Source organism: Saccostrea echinata, unplaced genomic scaffold (assembly GCF_033153115.1).
Source record: "Saccostrea echinata isolate AGI-Se365-2 ecotype Australia unplaced genomic scaffold, CSIRO_AGI_Sech_v1 ptg000076l, whole genome shotgun sequence".
NCBI classification, from domain to species: domain Eukaryota; kingdom Metazoa; phylum Mollusca; class Bivalvia; order Ostreida; family Ostreidae; genus Saccostrea; species Saccostrea echinata.
Genome location: NW_026889825.1, coordinates 169,591 through 190,433, shown reverse-complemented (window position 1 = coordinate 190,433; position 20,843 = coordinate 169,591). Strand labels below are relative to the sequence as shown.

The window sequence follows — 20,843 nt, the reverse complement described above, 5'->3', positions numbered from 1 at the left end:
TATTTGATAGTTATTATTTATTACAAGATTTTCACTGTTAGCATTGAGTCATGAGTATTTTGTGTATCGAACTCCGAATTTATTTTTCAGGTGAAGTACTGAGTACTGCACAGAAACATAAACATACAGTAAATGCAGAAGGAATCAGGAAGACGATGTTCCGGCAATGCAATAAGATTGTCCAAAACTATTTTTTTTTTAAATCTTACTTTAAAATTACATCGTTTCATTTCAGCTCAGATTTCTGCTTATTCTTTTTTCAATATAAAATAAAAGATAAAATTGTTGTTATATATGATCTTGCAAGTTGTCAATGTAAGTAAACACAAGGGAAAAGGATCTTATAAGAACCTTCATCATTAAATTATTTCTGGATATCTGCATTAAAAACAAGGTCTGACAAGGACGATATATATTTTTGAAAGGAACAGATTACTTGGAAGAGTCGCCTGCATTGGACTTTGAGAGAGTCGTACAATGCCTGCATTGGCTCTTCTGAGAGTCGCCCAATGCCTGCATTGGACTTTGAGAGAGTCGTACAATGCCTGCATTGGCTTTCTGAGAGTCGCCCAATGCCTGCATTGGACTTTGAGAGAGTCGTACAATGCCTGCACTGGCTCTTCTGAGAGTCGCCCAATGCCTGCATTGGACTTTGAGAAAGTCGTACAATGCCTGAATTGGCTCCTACGAGAGTCACCCAATGCCTGCATTGGACCTTGAGAAGTTGTCTAATGCCTGCATTGGCTCTTATGAGAGAGTCTCCCAATGCCTGCATTGGACCTTGAGAGACTCTTCTAATGCCTGCATTGGACCTTGAGAGAGTCTCTCAATGCCTGCATTGGCTCTAATGAGAGTCGCCCAATGCCTGCATTGGATTTTGAGATAGTCGTATAATGCCCGCATTGATCAACCCTTTAGAGAGTCAGGCAATGCCTGAATTGCCTATTGAGTGAAAAGAGAGTCTCAATGCCTGCATTGGCCCTTTAGATATTCGTGCAATGCCTGCATTGGCCAAAGATGAACAAATTCCCTTGACGGATTGTCATGAAATTCTTGCATTGGCTTTACTATAAAAAGATTTTAATTTTTTTTTAAACATTGGTGATTCTTAGCGGGAATTTACAAATAATATTTCATTTTCGTTATAATCGTCACTGCATTACAAGTTTATTTATTTTCCAAGTGTTCAAATAGATTTTGTATTCCTTTAACGCTAAATTGCATTAGTCTATTACATTTAGAACAATTTCAATTGCATATGTGATTAAGATAAAATTCAAATCAGAATGAGAAGAAAATTGCAAAATATTGAATGAACACATAGTCAATATTTCCCTAAAGACTTTTATCACATGAATTTGGAAATGGCCAATTTAAACCATAAAATGTGTTTCGGGATACTTTTGTAATCAGTAACAACTTCCTTCATAAATTCGTTAAATTACATTCACTCTGGTAGTAGAAGCCAAGATTTCTTTCCACATTACCTAAAACATTGATCTTAAATTAAAAAAAAAATAACTAAGACAAATAAAATTTAGTTGAGACTCCATTAATTTGTAATTTTATCTCGGACAAAGACATTGGAAATGTAAATATTTTAGGATAAATGACCAGTTTTGGGAATGCACATTTTCCCTTATATTCATTACTTCAAACGTGTCGGACGTCCTTCTGTAGGTATACCTGTCTATTATCCTTCGTATGTCATCATTAAACTTTTAGAACTACAATGAGAAAAAATAATAAAAATACAGCGCAACAGTTAGTCATGTTCACATAATAATATCCCAGTGTATCGCAGACTCAAATATGTGAAAATCTTGGCCACTGGAACTTTAGGGTGAGGATACAAAAAGGATAATAGTCTTACATGGTAATAAACAGGAAACAATATTTTGAAGATCTTTCCAAACCATTGATAGTCAAAATGATGTTCCGATCTTGTATCGATTTAACTATTGTCAAGTCATATTTCCTTGGTAAAAGAATAGAATCATATCCGAGAACAACTTTTTTCGGTAAGTATTGGAGAAATTTTATTTTCAAGAACAGCAGGGTCAAGATGACTCAGTTGAGGGTTGTGGTCCATGGGCATGTTCTTGTTTGAGAAATAGCTTAAATATTTTTAAATTGTATCTTTCCTCTGAAAAAAATCCTTACAATGGAAACACAATGCATTTCTTGTATAAAATGTTTAAACAAGAATCGCAAATATATAGTTATTCTTTACCTTTCAGCGAAGTATGTCTGAACAGGCCCATAATTTTTGCAATGGGTGAAAAAGCATGCAAGTTTACATTAGAGGATGCAAGAAAGCGTCTCGAATCATGTAATTCATAATATTTCGATTCATGCTATGCTCTGATTCAAGTCAATCGTAATGAGTAATACACCATCAGCAAAGTTTATTTATTGCTATTTCTCCTATTTGTATTATTCAGATGAGGGAGATTGTGCTCTGAAATGTCAAGTCAAAATGAATAACCTTTTCTATAGCACTGATTATCACCTGGTATATACAGAACTTAGTTTCAGTGGATTTAGCGAAAATATGGCTACTTTCAGCAGCAGATGCATCCCTAATCGTGGATCAATAAGTCAAAATTTGGAAATAATATGCAAAACGGATCGAGAGAGTTGTGAGTTTTTATTATGTTTAGTAATGCGCTTAAGCGAGCCGTATGCTTATTCTTGTTCTTAAAGGTGCTTGGACACAGATTTGAAGTTAATATTTTCTCAAGTTTTCGTTATAATATCATGACTTATATGTTGCTATAGCATTTCAAACGGAAATAAAATAAAAAAACTTATTTTATCTGGAAATTATTGAAACTACAAATTTCGGGACGCGTTTGATTGATACATCCTAGCACTTTCATAAAGCAAACTTTATCCTTAATACTTAAGAAAAGTGAAATTTTTGTTGTGTATTAATAAAATATATTCAAACTATAATCAAGAAAATTCAGAGTACAAATGTAAGAAAGCAAAACCAACTCACCAGTATTGTCAGTCCGTGCTCAGTGATGTGTGCAGAGTTTAACAAATTGAACACACCCGGCGAAAAGTAAACATTAACAATAACAGAGCTCGTGCCCTGTTTACAAAAACAGTTTACGTTTCACGGGTGTGTTCAATTTGTTAAACTCTGCACACATCACTGAGCACGGACTGACAATACTGCTGAGTTGGTTTGATTTCTCACATTTCTACTCATTATTTTCTGGATTATAGTTTAATATTTTTCATTAATGCACAACAATATATATATATATATATATATATATATATATATTAAAATTTCTCCCTGTAGTATACAGAAAATTGTAATCCAGTATATTTTAAGACTACAGTATTCCTAATCTTTGAGAAAAAAAGGAGCAAATCAAAAATCCTAAGTAGAAAATCAGAACTAAAAAGTTCAGGATTCGTATGCATAAAAATTCTAAGAATTTTCTTAAGTATATGCTTAAAGTTCTTAAGCATATTCTTAGCTGAGTAACATGCTTAATTTCCGTTGCATAAAACATCTAAGCAACATGCTCAGCAATTCTTAGCTAAGCATATTGCAATCTGCTTAAGTACACTGTTGCCATGTCAATTAAGTCACTTCCGCTTTCATTTAAATGTAAACAAACACATGTCATGATGAAGAAGCAAAGAAATAATATGAAAAATATCATTCATATTTATTTAATGATTCACCTTCCTGCTATAACCATTTTTTTAAATATTTTGATCGATTAAATTGATCAAAATATTTTGTTTGATATCGATGACGTTTATATTATCATCTACTCAGACAAAAGAGAGAGAGAAAAATGAACAAACTGTGGAGGATGTAGAGAAAAATTGGCATAATTGAGAGGGAGAGCGAATCAAACTAATTTTGAAATTATTTTACATAGAATTAGAGGACATGGTAAATATTTTTCCACAATGAATTTAAGTTTCGTTTCTATTATGTGTATATAATCTCGTGTAATATTTGGCGCTTTTCCTGAATATTGTTATTAAATCTCTCTTTCACGTTAATTAACCCACGATTAAGGTGTAGATAGAATGATTGTATAATTTACGGGTAATATGGGATACATGTAAATCAAATTCTTCCGAAAATGTAAGAATAATTTAACATGACTAGAAGTACATCGCACTGGTGAATTCAAACAGGGCTTTTCCGACTACACTGCATTGTCACAGGTGCTGGAACGTTGACAAAACTACGCAACAATCAAATGACGTCATATTTTTAACCGTTTTGATAATAAAACGCCAGCATCTTGTAAAGTATATAAATGCCATATAATAAAGTTGATACATGCAGATTGTAATTGATTTCATTGATTTAGTTACCTCTTCATATTTTTATTTCATTTTTTGTAAATTTCCTTTAATTATATTTGTTCCTCTACCTCTTTGAAATATGTTAAGAAATATGCTTAAGAACTTAAGAAAAGTAAAGACCATGCTTAACTTTAAGCATATGCTGAGCATATACTTAAGAGTTGAGAAGTTTTATGCAACATTCTAAGCAATATGCTAAGTAAAATTTCAATCTGCTAAGCAGGAAAACAGTACTTAAGTATATGCTTAAGGACTTAAGAATTTTTATGCATACGAACCCAGATATTTAGTGCTTATGTGTGATTTATGAATCGATATGCTTATGTGTGATTTATTTTTTTTCTTCTAATTTTTAAAATTCTTGTAATGTTGTTTTTTGGGGTTTTTTTTAAACATGTGCGGTTTTTTTTTTTTTTCGGGTTGAATTGGAGGGTACATTCTCAAAGAATTAATGGACGTAAAACAATTTATTATTCACCACGGCCTAAGAAAACTGTAAACGAATAAATCAATTCTCAACACTATTTTTACTAATTTATCGTTTTATAAAAATAGGGGATGGTAACCTTAACATAAATGCATGAGTTTAGAAGTATATATTTTAAAGGCAATTTAAAACTGAATGAAAAGAGCAAGAGAAGTGAAGGGTGTTCTGTGGGATCTGGGTCTGGTTGTCAGTAGGGTACGTGTATCTGTAATAGTGGATATCCTATATTAAATGATTCTAAATGCTTTCCGTGTAGCTTCACTTAAATCTACTTACAATAATTCAATAACCCTGCATTACAGATTATTCTGGGAATCGTATCAACTTTGCCAATAATGACAAAGAATAATTTTATTTTATTCAAGTGTAAATTTTTATTCAAGTGCAAATTGTCCTTTTTAGTAGACCCCTCAAGTGATTTATGTACATCGACTATGGAGTGTAAAGATGTATCTAAGACATGTTTCTTGACAGGACAAGTCGGTGTTTGTGTATGCAAAAATGGGTATATAGGATTTGGAAACATGTGTTTGAAGGGTAAACAATAACAAGTGCATTAAAATTATGTTTTAAAACAAAAGAAACGATTTCTATACTTCATTAATTGAATAAAACCGTATTGGAAATCATTTTTAACACACAAAGGAAACACTTGTATAACTTTTAATAATGAGTATTTGTCTTGCTTTCCAGGCAGTTTGAAACTGAATGACACATGCAAACGAAATGAGCAGTGTTCTGAGATATCTGGCTCTGTTTGTCAGAACGATACATGTGTCTGTAGGCGTGGATATGTTCCCTTAAATGATTCCAAATGTCTTCTGTGTAGGTTCATTTTCATCTACTTATGAATCACTTTTTAAAAACATTTTGCATAATAAATACTTGCACGTCTTATTTATTCTTAGAAAGTAATAAACAATTCAAAAATTGAACTCAAAGAAATAATTAATCCGTAAATCTTTTTATATCAAATCAAATGCCTGTGGTTTTGTTGAAAGGGTCTCTTTGGTTAGAGGGAACTAAAGTATAATGTTTTTTAAACTGAAAATCAGGGTTAAAATGATATCAGAAATATATGTAACACAAACTCTCTGTCTGGCCCATATTTTTATTGTCCAAATTTTGATTTGAAATTTGAAGGTTTTTTTTCTTTCCATTTTTAAGGTTTATTTTCGTAAACTATCGGAAGGTTTATAGATTAGAAATTGAGCATGAACTCTCTTGTCCTCTGTCCCAAAGTGTCCCTTTAGCAAAGTCACGTCTGTTAAGAAAACACTTAAATACAAACAATTTGTGAAAGGGCGTATCTTTGTTATCAAATCACCACTGTATGCTCATTAAAGCTATGGTATTTCAAAACATTTTCCTGTTGGATATATAGATAAATTAATTAATATTTCCACACTGAAATGTCTACAGATTTTTCTGTTTACCCCATCATGACAGGAGCACAGTACATGGCGGATGTGAACGGTCGACAGGGGATCCTTACTCCTCCATAACAACCGATCCTATCTTTGATGTTTTTAGAATGTCATGGTTGCTCTGCTCCGAATTTGTGTTGTTCTAATGCTTAATTATTGTTCGTTTTCTTTATACTCCATCAAAATTAACAGATATCAAATGTTTTCAGCGTCCCCTGATGGCAAATCTCAATCAATTATCCTGGTCAAGAAAGTATCCGAGCTGACCGTAATATATCCACAATTATTTTTACACAAAAACATCTTAAATTAAATCAAAGATATAGTCTCTTTTTTTTTTACACATGACTTAGTATTTTGTAATACAAATATAATTTTTTCAATGAATTATCAAAACACACTTTAAATGGTCAAACATTTCCGACCTCAGTGCTTCAATGTATGCAATTTTGGGACAATCTTTTTCTTTTCTGTTTTTTTTTTTTTTTTTTTTTTTTTTTTTTTTTTTTTTTTTATTATTATTATTATTATTGATAAGAATGTTTGCACATATATTTCTTTAAAAGTTCATCTTCATCGTCATAAAAGATAATGAATTACATGCGTGGGTGACCAAATATGTACTACATGTAGCATGTATAATGAAAGGAAAAAGAAACGCATCGTAACATAATATGAGATTTTTTTTACTGCTTAACCGAAAATTATGAAAATTGGTTAGAGGGATATCTTGGTTACTGTGCATTAAAATCAGTGTTCAGAATTACTCAACCGTGAAATGTATGAAGTCACGTAGAGAAAGTGGTAAAAAGCCGATAACACGTGCATATTGATGACATGTTTTTCAATACATCTCTTAGTACCACTTTCTGCACTTAAGTTATACACATCGTTTTCCGGTATTTATAGACGATGTGCATTTAATTCTTGCAATCATGGTACGGTTGACGGAAGTTCCATGAGGTCTGGCTATTGCATTGCCTAAATAACGACAACGGCAACAACATGTTTCTGTGCAGTTTGTTGTGAATTTTTCCACCATAGAACGTCTTATCCGTCGTCAAAGAGGGCCTAGAAAGGTTTCCAATCAACCGTGACGATGACGTTTAAGCGTAACAGCGCCAACTCTAGATCGGGCTACATATTCTGCCACCTGTATAATCACTATCACACTACCCTAATACTACTATTATTACAGTAGGCTATGATAGTCGTTAAATTATCCCCAAAACTGAAGGAAATCGATTGCGGGATTTTGATTTGTGAGCTCGTCAACTTTACGTTGGTGTTCCTCTCACTTGCGCACGCGTGCGTCATTTGCCTATTTTTTTCGGCATGTTAACCCCTGTCCCAAAGCTGCCAGGGTCTGTCGACTTTCTCGCAAACTATCACAATCATCCACTTGACTGGTCTCCGTAAAGTCCATCTTTTCCACATCGAACATCTTTCGGACTACGTGGACGATAGGGTTCAAAATGCCCAAGCTGGTCTCAATCATCTTAGGGCTGCCTTGTTGGAAGGGTTGAATAATATCCCTATTAGAAGAATAAACGCACTGATGAACTCCTTGCATGAGAGAATCAAGGCTGTGACAGATGCGCGATGGAGACATGTGAGATTATGAGAATTTTCAATTTTCCCTTTTGGGGGGTAAGGTCATATGAGTTTCAATCACTCATGAATTATTGGGGAAATTCAAATGAGATTTTGGTTACATGTTTATTAAAGATGAAATTTAATGTTAGAAAGGAATACTGAAAAATATAACCTTATTTCACCTAAAAAGTTTACTATGCGTTTCTTTTTCCTTTCAGTATATGATAGATCTCACAATTTACTCGATTCGTTTTTGACCAGTCATATATATGACGGCAGAAGAGATACTTAATCTTGGACTTAGATCAGTATGTAAAAGTCTCTCATATGTAAGTATTATGTGACTTGGTCAAACATGTCACACACATGCATATAATGAAGCATAAATTTAAAAATAGCAAAAATAATTTCTGAAACGCTTTCTTTTTCCAGAGAAATGAACTACTGTTCGCTGAATTATTTGTTGAGTTGCCAATGAACAGAAACGTCCAAGAAGCCTCAAAACGCTTGATTGCGAATAATGACGTAAATGATGACATATTCGATCAAAGGCATGAAAAGGAAGAAGATCCTTACCATTATGAAAATTACGAGCGCGCATAAGAAACCCTAATTAGATGATGAGAGAAAGTCATTATAGTATTCTGAACACAGGGTGAGGGAGACAAAGATGTTTCAACATCTCAGTATAATGAATATGATGTACAAAAGTCAGCTAGTGATAAGTATTTACATAACATGTTAAAGCACTAAGAATTTGTATGTTCTTACGCAAAGACTCATACATTTCGTACATTTTTCATTCATAGATTTTTTTTTGTTTAAGACTAGAATTATAGAACGTAGAAGATAGGTTACTGTAAACTAACTAAATGCCTAGTGCGACTTCCAATACTTACATGTATATGTGCGGCAATTGATCAAAGTCGGGTAACTCAAAAAAAGAATACTGAAGTTAAACTTCATTCGTGATTTCATCACCTTAATTAAACGCAGAGAAATAAGTTATAGTGAAGAGGATTCTTTTTACACTTATTAGCAATAATACGAAAGCTGCCTATAAGTTGTCGAATTATTCAATATGTACATCCACTAAATATTATCTCCCTTATTTAACATGAAAACTACTTCCCATAATCACTCCATTAGTTTTTACTAGTCAGAAGCGGTTTTTCAATGCCACCTGTATGAAAGCTTACATAAGGAATAGGATTTTCCATCATTGAAACATATCCTGACGTACAATACTACACTATTTAACATATTTTGACCTACTTAACCTACTATTGTGTTTGGAACCTTTTATTTTTCAGTGTTCTGCTAATAAAAATACTCGAGGAATTCGCAGTAGCTCTGGCGAGATTTCATGAGGCTACAGCGAGACTGTAAATGGATAAAATAAACTATTCGCGGAAATATACCTAAGAAGTGACTAGCACATTCAGACATGGTAAAGAAAAAAGTTATGTTTCAGTTTTCACCACTGTATAAATTTAGTGGAAACGTACTCTAATCTTGTTAGAAATGTATTCAAACTTCAGTAAGTATTCTTTATGACATTAAATTATGAAGTTATTTACTTAAATTTCTTTTTGAAAACACACACTTGCATAGGAATTATATTTTCTGGCGTCAGTTTAAATTTACTGCTAAACAAGGTACCGACGCGACTTGCAACAAACAAATCAGATGAATTAGTTGAATTCCATTATGAGTTGCTACGAATACTACAGAAATTTTACTCCTGGAAAGGAATAAATAAACTCGCAATCGGAAAAGCACGATGCTCATTTTTTCATGCATTTCATAGATGAAACACAATATGTCCATTACTATCATTTACTCAGTATTTCCATGTTCACATTTAAAAACAATTTTTTTAAATAAACATACACTTCTAAGCTTCCCAAAGCAATTTTATTAGTTGATTTTCGTCTGTATTCTTTTATGTTATCGGTGAATACAAATGCCAGGTAGATTCTCTGACCAAAGACAAAAGACACACCTGCTTACGCTTATTGTAATGTAAAAAAAATGGCCATTAAAATGCCAAAGAGATACTGCTTATTCTCCTTATCATTAAATCGCTGATGTTCTTTGCAAAACATTCTAAAGGAACAAACTATCTTTTATTAAGCACATTGTATAACTTCGAATTTCAAGTCAAAAATTAGTAACAACAAATTACAAACGCACCAGTATTAAGTAATGAGGCGAAAAACCTCTTCCTTTTTTACTGAGAGCATGACATGGACATCTCTTTCTTAGTTTTTAACCTTTGTATTCTTTTTAAATAAAAACAATAAAAATTATTTTCAATTGTTTTTTCTTTTTTTTCGTCTTAGCGTGTTTTTAAACAGTTGTTCAACAGCGCTGTCAATACATCTATGTGATCAGATCTAACGATATCCCTTAGTGATTTATTTCTTATTATGAAAACACTCAATGAAGAAATGTTACGTGAAAATATATTTACGGTCCCTTATCGTCTAGCTGTTTAATTACGATGTCACCAACCGTGAGACGATTGGCCAGGAGGACTTCAATATTACCATTATAAAACAAATAATTATCAGCTCAGTGGGCCGATAATTTCCTTCAAAACTATAAATCAATAAAAGAGATTTCAATTAAACTGATATTTTTTTCTAAGACAATCAGAAACAAAGACTGAAATTTGGTATTTATATTCTGTGTATATTTGGGGAACATTTGGCATGTAATTTGTACTTTTAAAAACTGCCTATACACATGTGCTTGCTTGCGTGTACCCGCAAACAAATTTTAAAACCTTAAGGATGTTCTGCTTTATAGACGTAATGACAGGAATATTTGAACATAAATAAATATATTCTGTCCGCAGACAACAATAGGTTCAGTAAAAAAAATAATTCTATCTCAAAAGTACTTGATTTTTAGAATGATTTTCCTGAAAATTGGAAATGCCACCTCCCCTTTACCCCTATTTGTTTACGTAAATAGATCATGAGGAAAATAATATCTCGATAAACTTGAAAGTGATAATAAAAAGTATTTTTTTTTCCTGAAAATTGGAAATGCCACCTCCCCTTTACCCCTATTTGTTTACGTAAATAGATCATGAGGAAAATAATATCTCGATAGATAAACATGAAAGTGATAATAAAAAGTATACATGTATTTTTTTAACACAAGTATTAAGAGTTCCAACACTAATTGGAATTATTTGACGTAGCATCTTTTCAATTACAATTGAAATAGAACATAATAACACGAGATCGAGAAATAAATTGTTCTATTCAATATGGCTTGGAATTAAGATTAAATCAAAGATGAGATGAAGTAATCTGTTTTTATTGTTTGTTGTAAAAGATAATCATTTTTTTTTTTGAAGACATGCTCATTTAAAAACTAATAAAAAAAGAAAGTTGTCATTAAATAATTCGCTGTTTGTACATAATGGATTTAAAACTTTCTTTACCGCAGGTGGCAGGTACACTGTTGACCTCGACAAGGTGCAATCGAGGGATGGGTTACATTACTGTAAATAGCGAGGTGAACATGGAGAATGTAAAATGCGTATAGTTATTGACCGGGAATTACTCTATGCTTAAAAGTTTTATATTATTTATATTGTTTGTTGTAAAAGATAATCATTTTTTTTTTTTTTGAAGACATGCTCATTTAAAAACTAATAAAAAAAGAAAGTTGTCATTAAATAATTTGTAAGGGAAGCACAGAACATGTTAAAGAACAACATTTTTAGCGAAAGTCATATCGAAATTTACCGTTTTTGAGTTATAAAACGAAAACGTTCGAGGGCCTTAGACCCATAATTTTAGGGGTCAGCCCCTTGTCTGTGGTGTCAAATGAAAGCTCTTGAAAGTATGCACTACTTTTACTGTACATGTTTTTACAAAATATCTTTAATTTTAAAGATACAAAGGAAAATATGTCTAAATTTTTGCTCTTTTAAGCATCTTAATTTTTGACCCCTCTTTAGCGCCATTTTGAACGCAGAAATTAACAAACAAAAACCGATGTGCACAACTACAATGTTTCCTCTATTCAATTTTAATGATATTCTTGCTCCAGCTATTATGGTCTTGGAGCCTTTGTCTGGAAACCAAAGCCCCTTAAATTTCATTCAAAGAGGAATAACTCGTGATCAGAAAGGCATTTCTGAAATGTATTTCAGTATCTTAAAAGCGTTTTGTAAAGTCTAACTGAAAATTTGAACAAAATCCGTCCAGTAAAGCTTCAAAGTTAGCGTCTAGGAAATAAAAGAATAATCTTAACCATCAGAATCAGTAGCAGGTCTTCCGTTGGAACGGAAGACCTTAATTAATTTATTGTTTTCATACGTCAAAAATGAGAAATACTTCAAAATCTAACACTTAAATTTCTGTAAATATATGGAGAATCGGAATTGAATTGATATAGTTTAAGCTTTAATCCACTAAAGCAAAGCACCCAGTGTTTTAATTTAGGATTTGTAGCTTCTATTCTATAGAATAGACGAGTTTAAATTACATTAAGAGACTATAGTTCAGATACACTCTCTGAAACATATCTGGTATTATGATTTCCTTGTGCAAGAACTGTGACAATTTATGACTTGTGTATTGTCCTTCCTAAAAGTCAGTTTAGATACAATACCGTTTATACTGGCATATAAGTCTGTTCCCTTATAAGTCGGTGGTAACTATTTTTTATGATTATTTTTAGCAAATTGCAATTGACTCACGTAGAAGTGGGTTAGATATTTTGCCAGAATCAGTTATCAATTTAAAATCAATACTCCCAAAAATCCGATTTATACGCGAGTATATCCGGGGTAAATGTATATATTTAAGTGATATCATCTATTCAGATTTGAAACCTTAGTAAGGTCAGTAATCATAAAACAACTATGTTTCGTACAACTTATAAGAAACCAATGGATGGCAGTTTTAACTCCTGGATGCAAAACCTATATGTTGGTCAATGTATAACCTTATAAATAAGGAATTGTCCAAGTAAATGGCTGTTGTGGATCAGAATTGCTTTGTTGTACCTTAAATATGTTTCATTGATTAAAGATGTTCATTTCTTAACGATGATTTTGTTTACAAACATTGTTCTGTGGCAGGTATTCTTTGAAACATAGTACCAAGTTTTAACTTATAGAATAGTGTATTCTTTTCCAATAAAATACTTATGGTTTAGTTTCTGTTGTCTTTTCGAACTATAGTTTTTTATGCAGTTGTTGTGACGGCTGGTATAGCAAACTATAAAAACAGAATTGCAATATAAGACATTTTAAAAACATTTATTTATTCATAACTAGAATAACATCATATAAACTCACTATATTAAATGTTTGGCTTATTTCAAAAACATAAATTCACAATTGTTTCAGATATACATATATCATAAAGAATTGAAAAACTTAATGAACATCTTACGAAGAATAAGGAGAGAAAGAAATTACTCCCATTGCGGGAATCGAACGATCGATACTGGGAAAGTAAAGTCCGTCATCTTTGAGTCTACTCCTTGTGTAACGTACAATACAGCCAAATCGAGAGTAGGTGATGTGTCTTCATTCACTGTTCGCTCATGTTCCGTTATTATGTTATCTGAACACATAAATAAATTAAAGCAGTAAAAATACAAAAGAATTGATTTCTTTTTCACTGGATTACCATTGACTGCTGTCAATGGGTACCTCCCAAAAACAAATGTTTCTTGTCCTGCCACTTTACAGCTATTGCCATGCACTTCCTTTACCACAGTATAATGTCACCTCGTTCCCAATACTTATGACTTAACCTTGATCACACTTTACACTTTGCTTCATATTATATTCTCCGCTTAGTATCTATGTAATCATTTGTTTTTAATGATCTAAGACAGTGTATATAGGATAAACACCCGACTCATTTATTTTCTTCTTCACCAGTGAGTTTTATTCATTACTCTTAACAAAGTTTACATAACCTTATTGCAATCCCTGTTATGTTTTATTTTTTCCGAGAGTTTCGTTAATTAATGATAATAAATTTAATTTTTAACAGATCTGACAAAGTTTACGGCTTTATAGTAAAAAAAAAGCCTAATTTTTAAATACTCGTGGTAAATCGTGACTGGAAATAGATTTTTACATTATTTTTACAATATCAAAATTCCTTTACATATTATTTCTTAATTAAAAATGTCATTGAGAGAGTTCAGTATTTTCTTTTAGAAATTTTGGTTTTCAATTTGGCTAAAAAGAGAGAGACAAAAGGAAACAGTAGAATCAGTAATTTTAAAAAAAAATCTTCCATTGAAGAAAAATATTACCTTACAGATAAGGAAAAAACATTATTTAATTTATATTTTTTAATAAACATGTATGTCAGATTTAATTAATCCTTACCACTAATTACATACAAATAATTTTTTTGCATTTATATTCTTTGTGGTAACCGCGTTAAAATGATAATATTTTATTGTTTGTTTTGTTTGATTATTGTTTTAACACCCCTCTCGAGAATTTTTCACTCATATGGAGACGCCACTTCTTGCCAGTTGAGAGCTTCAAATTTAGACCTATACTAGGCATTTAGGGCCATAGAGCAGTGAGGAATCTTCTTCGTGCCAGCACCTACTGCGACACAAGACCTCAGTTTATACGGTCTCATCCGAAGGACCGGTCTCCACGACCCGCAGTGAGATTTGAACCCGCGACGTAAGGATCAAATCCTTACACTGCGACTCTAGAGCAAACGCTCTAACCACTGTGCCACACGGGCTACTATAATATTTATTGTTAATCAAGAAGGTAATACATAAACATGTATAATGTAAATAATATACGATACCAATTTTGATGCAACAGATGCGCATTACGACAAATTATGTCTCTTCAGCGATGCTTATGCCGAAACGTTGGAAATCCGAAATATATAAATTTAAAAAAAAACTTTGAAGAGCTATTAAGGGAGGATGCTAAAGAATGGAGCCTAATACGTCGAAAGATCAGAGCTATGCATGAGGGAGATAATTCTTAATTTTGAAATAAATTTCTAAATTTTACCACAGCGATTAAATTTATATATCCGTGTTTTCAAGCTAGTACCGAAGTACTAAGCTACTGGACTGTAGAGACCTTCGGGGACTAACAGTCCACCGGCAGAGGTCTCGACCCAGGGGTCATAATGTAAATAATAAACGGTACAAATTTTGATGCACCAGATGTGCATTTCGACAAATTATGTCTCTTCAGTGATGCTCATGCCGAAACGTTGGAAATCCGAATTATATAAATTTTTGAAAAAACTTTAAAGAGGGAAAAAAGGTAAAAATGTAAAGATCTCTTGAAACTCAAGATTATTGAACAAGACTCCAAGGATATATTTTGTTTTTACTTTCATTTGGTTCTCTTTCGCTTTTTCTATTGATACCATAATCTGAATACTTATGCATGAGGGGCGTTCAAAAATTAAACGGACTCTGCTATAATTATAATTTACTCTTCCAGATGTCAAATAGTATTGAAGTTTCACAGATAAATATTTCCTAAAAATTCCAGTAGATATTGGGGGGGGGGGGGGTATTAATTTCCATTAATTTGTCTTTAAATTATTGCTGTTTTGATATTGCTGGTGGTGAAAAACCAAATCGAAGAATCGAAAATTTTACATATTTATTTTCTATAATTCGCAATATTATTCAAAAAATTCTCTAAATTTTCTTTTCATTGTTTGATTATTAAGTAATTAGATTTCAGACTTAATATTTACGTATATTTATAGAAATATTGCATTTTTTCTCCGATGTGATTGCTATGAAAATTTAAAAAAAAAAAAATAACGACTTGAGATTTGACGGAGCAGCGCACTTTTATTAAATTATGCGTAATGCTCGGAAAACGCATACAGAAACCCAAACTATTCTTGATGCAACATGTAGTAAACCAGTGGTATTCCTTATATCTTTCTATTAGTAGTAAGATAGCATTTTAGACGGACGGTTAGACCACAGTGAAAGGCTATCGGGAAAAGGTGGAAGAAGAACTTCATCTCGACTGTTAAGAACGTCATTGCGACCGAACGACGTCACCTGATATTTCAGATATATCTGCAGTTTTGGGGTTTAAAACAAATAAGAACAAACTATCCTAGTTTTACAGTTTTTAAGCTGGACCAGAAATGGTATATTGATGTTTATGCTTCACCTGTTTCAACGGTGTTCAACTTTTAAATACCATTTTAGTTTTCTTCTTTGCCATTTAATAAGGTCCTTAAAACATCGACGACTTCATCGTCGCTGCAATTTTTACCATAAAGTTCAGATTTTAGTTTGTGGAAGAAATAAAAAAAAAGTCTGATAATATAAGGTTTAGAAGTTGGATGGGTGTAGAAGCATTTCACATCAACAGTTGGCAGCTGCAGCTTGAGATGTGTGGACAACTGAATTATCCTGAAGCAGCTGGAAGTTTTCCCCTCTGTCTTTCCTTGATATTCTTCTTCAATTGCTACCATTCGGAAGCATTGTATTGTCCAATATGGTGTTCTATCGCTGTAAATATTCAACCATTATTGTACAACAGTTATCCCAGAATACTGAAGCCATAAACTTGCTACTGACACAAAGTTGATTTTTTGTAGATTTTTTTTTTCGTTGAGGCTGCCCGAAGCTCTAAATTGTCAGCAAAATATTATTATATTTCTTACTCGGTTTTGATTTTAATTGGTAGATTATGTTTATAAAAACAGACAATTTTGAAAGGAACCTCTGATCAACAGATTGACACATTTGCTGCGATATCACGTGACTTGATTGATCACAATCAACGGTCAATGACCAGGTGTTGTTTTCAGGTGTTGTACATAAATCGCTTCGGCGCAAGTGATTAACTTTTTTTTTAAATATCAACATTTTATTACATAAATACACTTATTGAATTCTAGTTTAAATAAAAAGTACTTCGGACAAGCTATAAGATTAATATTAGTGTATGAAATATTTAATTAGAATTTCAACTTACCCACAAATTGAAGGGTATTTTTGTTTTAATTCAAAGTTCCCATCCATTCTAACCAAGATTTGTTTAAAGATCATAGACTTCTTTTTAATATTCACAAAATATCCAAAGTCAATCTTAATTAATCACCTGCGCTAGTCTCTTTTAAATACACATAATAAATTTAACCTCTGACCACGGCCTGTACACTGAAGCATATCAAAGTCTTTTATGCTGTTGGTTTAGACTGATATTATTGAAGCTGTTGTCATTATTTAATAATGTATATCGATCTAGTCTTACTCATATGTAGAAATGCAAACTATCAAAACACGAAATATGAACCATTGAAATTGATCAAAGTGATTATAAAAATAAATTTGTATATGCGTTTATAAAAAAATAATTTTAACATCCATTTGATATTCGATCAAAAAAAGTATTTGCATTAAAACAATGTAAATTTTCAAATTGCATGTGTATCACATTTCATTGCGTGGTATTGATTAACATATGGTTTTATAACCTTATAAATAGGAGGAATTCGAACAAATGAAGCATGAGAATTGTAAAGAATCGGTCATAAGAGGTGAGAACGTTCCTTTTTAAATTCATTTTTTAATTGATTTTTCTTGATCTGTTGTAACATATGTGTAACTAGGTTTTCAATTCTTGAGATTTCAGAAAGAATGAGAAACATGATTATAATAATTGGGTTCATTGTGGCGTTCCAAGTTGTTTCTGGACACAAGCCGTTTTTAGAATATTTGAAAACGCAGGCGAGCAATATGGAGAAGGGATTGGACTCTGTCATCAAAGGAGGAGGATATAGGGAAGCTGGTGAGGCTAATTTCTCTAAGTATTAGGTATATATAAAAAAAAATGCCTGTGAACAAAGAGATATAATACACTAGCAATGTTTATAGTACCACATTATTTCACGGTAAACCAGTCACATAAACCTAGTGGTAGTGCGCTCGCTTCGTGATAGGGAAACTCGGTGTTTGATTATCGTTCGCTGCAAACCTAAGACTTAAACATGGGTACTGACTGTTACTGTTACCCGGCACTAGAAATGAAAGTAATGGCCTTTCGGGTGAAACTTTAAAAAAAAAACCGAGGTCCCGCGTCGCGGTAGGCGTTGGCACGATCAAGAACCCTCACTGCTCAATGGCCCTGAGTGCCAAGTATAGGTCTAAATTTGAAGCTCTTCACCGGCATTCAGTGGCCTCTCTATATGGGTGAAAAATTCTGGAATGGCACGTTAAACAACATACAATCAATCAATCAATCATTTCGTGGTACTGTATACAAGATTATTTTCGCCACCTATTATTTTTGCTTTCATACTAGCAAACGTCGCCCGCTTGGCACTGTGGTTAGAGCGTTCGTTCTAGAGTCGCGGAGTAAGGAGTTGATCCTTACGTCGCGGGTTCGAATCTCACTGTAGGACGTGGAGACCGGTTCTTCGGATGAGACCGTATAAACCGAGGTTCCGTGTCGCTGTAGGTGCTGGCACGAAAAAGATCCCTCACTGTTCAATGGCCCTGAGTGCCGAGTACAGGTCAAAATTTGCAGCTCTCCACCGGAAAGTGGTGGCGTCTCCATATGAGTGAAAAATTCTTGAGTGGGACGTAAACAATTTTTCCTCGTTTTATAATTGACCAAACACAGCTGTGTTCAAGAGTCAATGCTATCTCATTTGAATTTTTTTTCGTTTTAAATTCGTCCACTTGCGACAGGGGCGAAAGGGATGAAAATAAAATGGAAGCTAAAATTTATTTCCCCGTATGTAGTATATAGTTAAAAACAAGGAATCAAAACTGAAACATAACAAACAAGTACATGTAGATAATTTTTTTTTCCAGGCAATGTTGCATTTTCAGCTTGCCAATCAACATCCAAAAGTTACAAACAACACGAGGCATGGATCTATGACAAAATTCTTGTGAACGATGGTAATTCATACAACAAGGCAACAGGAACCTTTACAGCGCCTTCTGGTGGAATATATGTATTTACCTGGGCAACATTGACTCAACCAGGTAAAGCAGCTCATCCTTACCTAAGAGTTAATGGTCATTACAAAGGATTTACTGCATTCAACAATACGCGCACGTCACAGAGTGTTTGGAGTAGCGGTTCCAATACGATTGTTGTTCGTCTGAAGAAAGGGGACAAGGTCGATGTGGCTTCCGGGTACCTGGCAGCTTATGCAAGAGAAAATTTTTCTTCATTTTCTGGATGGAAGATATATTGAATGTTTCTTAAACATGAAGAATAAATTTATATACCTGATATTAGAAGTACTTTTAAAATGTTGAGTTTAATCAATTTTGAATTTGTATGAAGTTCAGAATAATATCCATTCTTGTATCTGACAGATTCTGATGAAGAAAAAATGTTTATCAAAATGAAATAACCTGTTTTTCTTAGACAAATTGAGACTGTTTATATTTTCAATGATTATACAAGATATAATATGTAAACTGGTCAAGTCACAGAATAGATGTAAGGGTACATTTGAAATATTTTTTTTCAAGACAATTATCAATTAAAATTTTAAAACTACATCAATAATGGACACTAGATGATGAATGTTTTTATTATCAGAAGATTTTAGTGACTTTGAAATCTGAGGGCGTCACAAAAACGTGTTCGTTTACATGTATCTCTAATCGAAATACAACCATAAAAACAATTTGTCTTGCGTGATGTTCTCAAAAATGAAATTGGAAAGAAATTCACATTTTTCATCATTTCCGATTCTAGCTATAGGCGATACTTCATGTGTCAGTCTCTGTGGTTGCTTTTTCTTTTTTTGTTTCGAGATGAAAGGGATATATCGAATCAACCAATCAACGTAGGAAGAAAATGAATATTGTTAATTGATATAACGTCGTCTAAATGTCGAACTGAAGGCCACAGCGAAAGACTTCTTCTTTTTGTGTACTTTTTTTTTAAATAAATTCTGCTTCACATGAATACAAAAACGGGCTTATTGATTTTTGTAAGTTTGTGATTTCAAATTTTCTAGTCAACTTCATCTGAATAATTTTCATTAGTTCAATTATACGTATTTAATCTACATCAGCCCGAGAAACCTATTTTCCTGTATTTTAATTCACCGTCCTTTTAAACCAGGTGATATTATCAAATTCAATTAGACAAGATAATTTTTTCTTAAATTGTTTTAGAGGAAAGTTTCTTTGATAGGGAAGGAACTATGAATTTCTTTTCGTGAAATTCATCACTTTTTCAAAATATCTCTTTCTTTTATCACAACAGGACATGCAGTGTTCACTTTTATTAAAATATTTTACAAACCGTAGGATGCTAAAATGTATAGAAATAGAGGAAGAAAATAGCACAAGGATGAAATTGATATTCTCACTTTTCATGGAATGATTCATACCCCTCAATTATTTATATAATTTCTAAATTCATTCTAATTCAATCTTACCACAAATTCCTGTATATAAAAATTGTAAGAGGTAAAAGGTAATAGAAAAACTGGTTTGTTGTAGGTTAATTTGACTTCGCTGTGTTTTTCCAAGTATGTTATTACATGTAACTGATAATTCCTAAGAAATACGCAGTCTTTGGAAAAGTTTTGCACAGTAAATGGCGTCTTTCATTTATGGAAATGATGTCTGATGTTGAAACAGGATCATTTGTTACTGAGAAATGTGGTACGCGTATGTAAATAAACATGTACATATATTAAAGTACTTGTTATTAAAAATTTTATCTGTTCAAAGTTTTGATTTCGATATCAACAAACTTTTATGAATTGTATGCACACTTAATGTTTTAGTTCTGTAAAGACACCCAAACTCACCATCAATGGAATTCAAATTGTTGTTAAATCATATACATGTATAAATATAGTAGGTAAAAAATATTTATTTCAAAATGATACATCTTTTGAATTCTAATACTGTCAAAGTTTTTTTTTTTCTCCATTAAATCAAGTTTTTTTCACCTATTAGGAAACTTCGAAATGTAACAT

General features: G+C 32.5%; 1 protein-coding gene across 1 annotated transcript; it reads left to right on the top strand.

Moving 5' to 3' along the window:
• The first annotated feature begins 17,619 nt into the window (after positions 1-17,619).
• LOC133176535 (complement C1q-like protein 4) lies at positions 17,620-19,091 on the top strand. The gene is made up of 2 exons (XM_061311652.1): positions 17,620-17,671; positions 18,700-19,091. Exons 1-2 carry the CDS (start codon positions 17,620-17,622, stop codon positions 19,089-19,091), a joined length of 444 nt encoding a protein of 147 aa, XP_061167636.1.
• Positions 19,092-20,843: the final 1,752 nt, after the last annotated feature.

What these genes read in the sequence shown, in the direction of transcription:
- LOC133176535 (XM_061311652.1), top strand. Translation starts at nt 17,620, where the DNA reads ATGGAGAAGGGATTGGACTCTGTCATCAAAGGAGGAGGATATAGGGAA. An exon ending in AGGAGGATATAGGGAAGCTG is followed by an intron (nt 17,672 to 18,699) that starts GTGAGGCTAATT and finishes TTTTTTTTCCAG; the next exon opens with GCAATGTTGCATTTTCAGCT.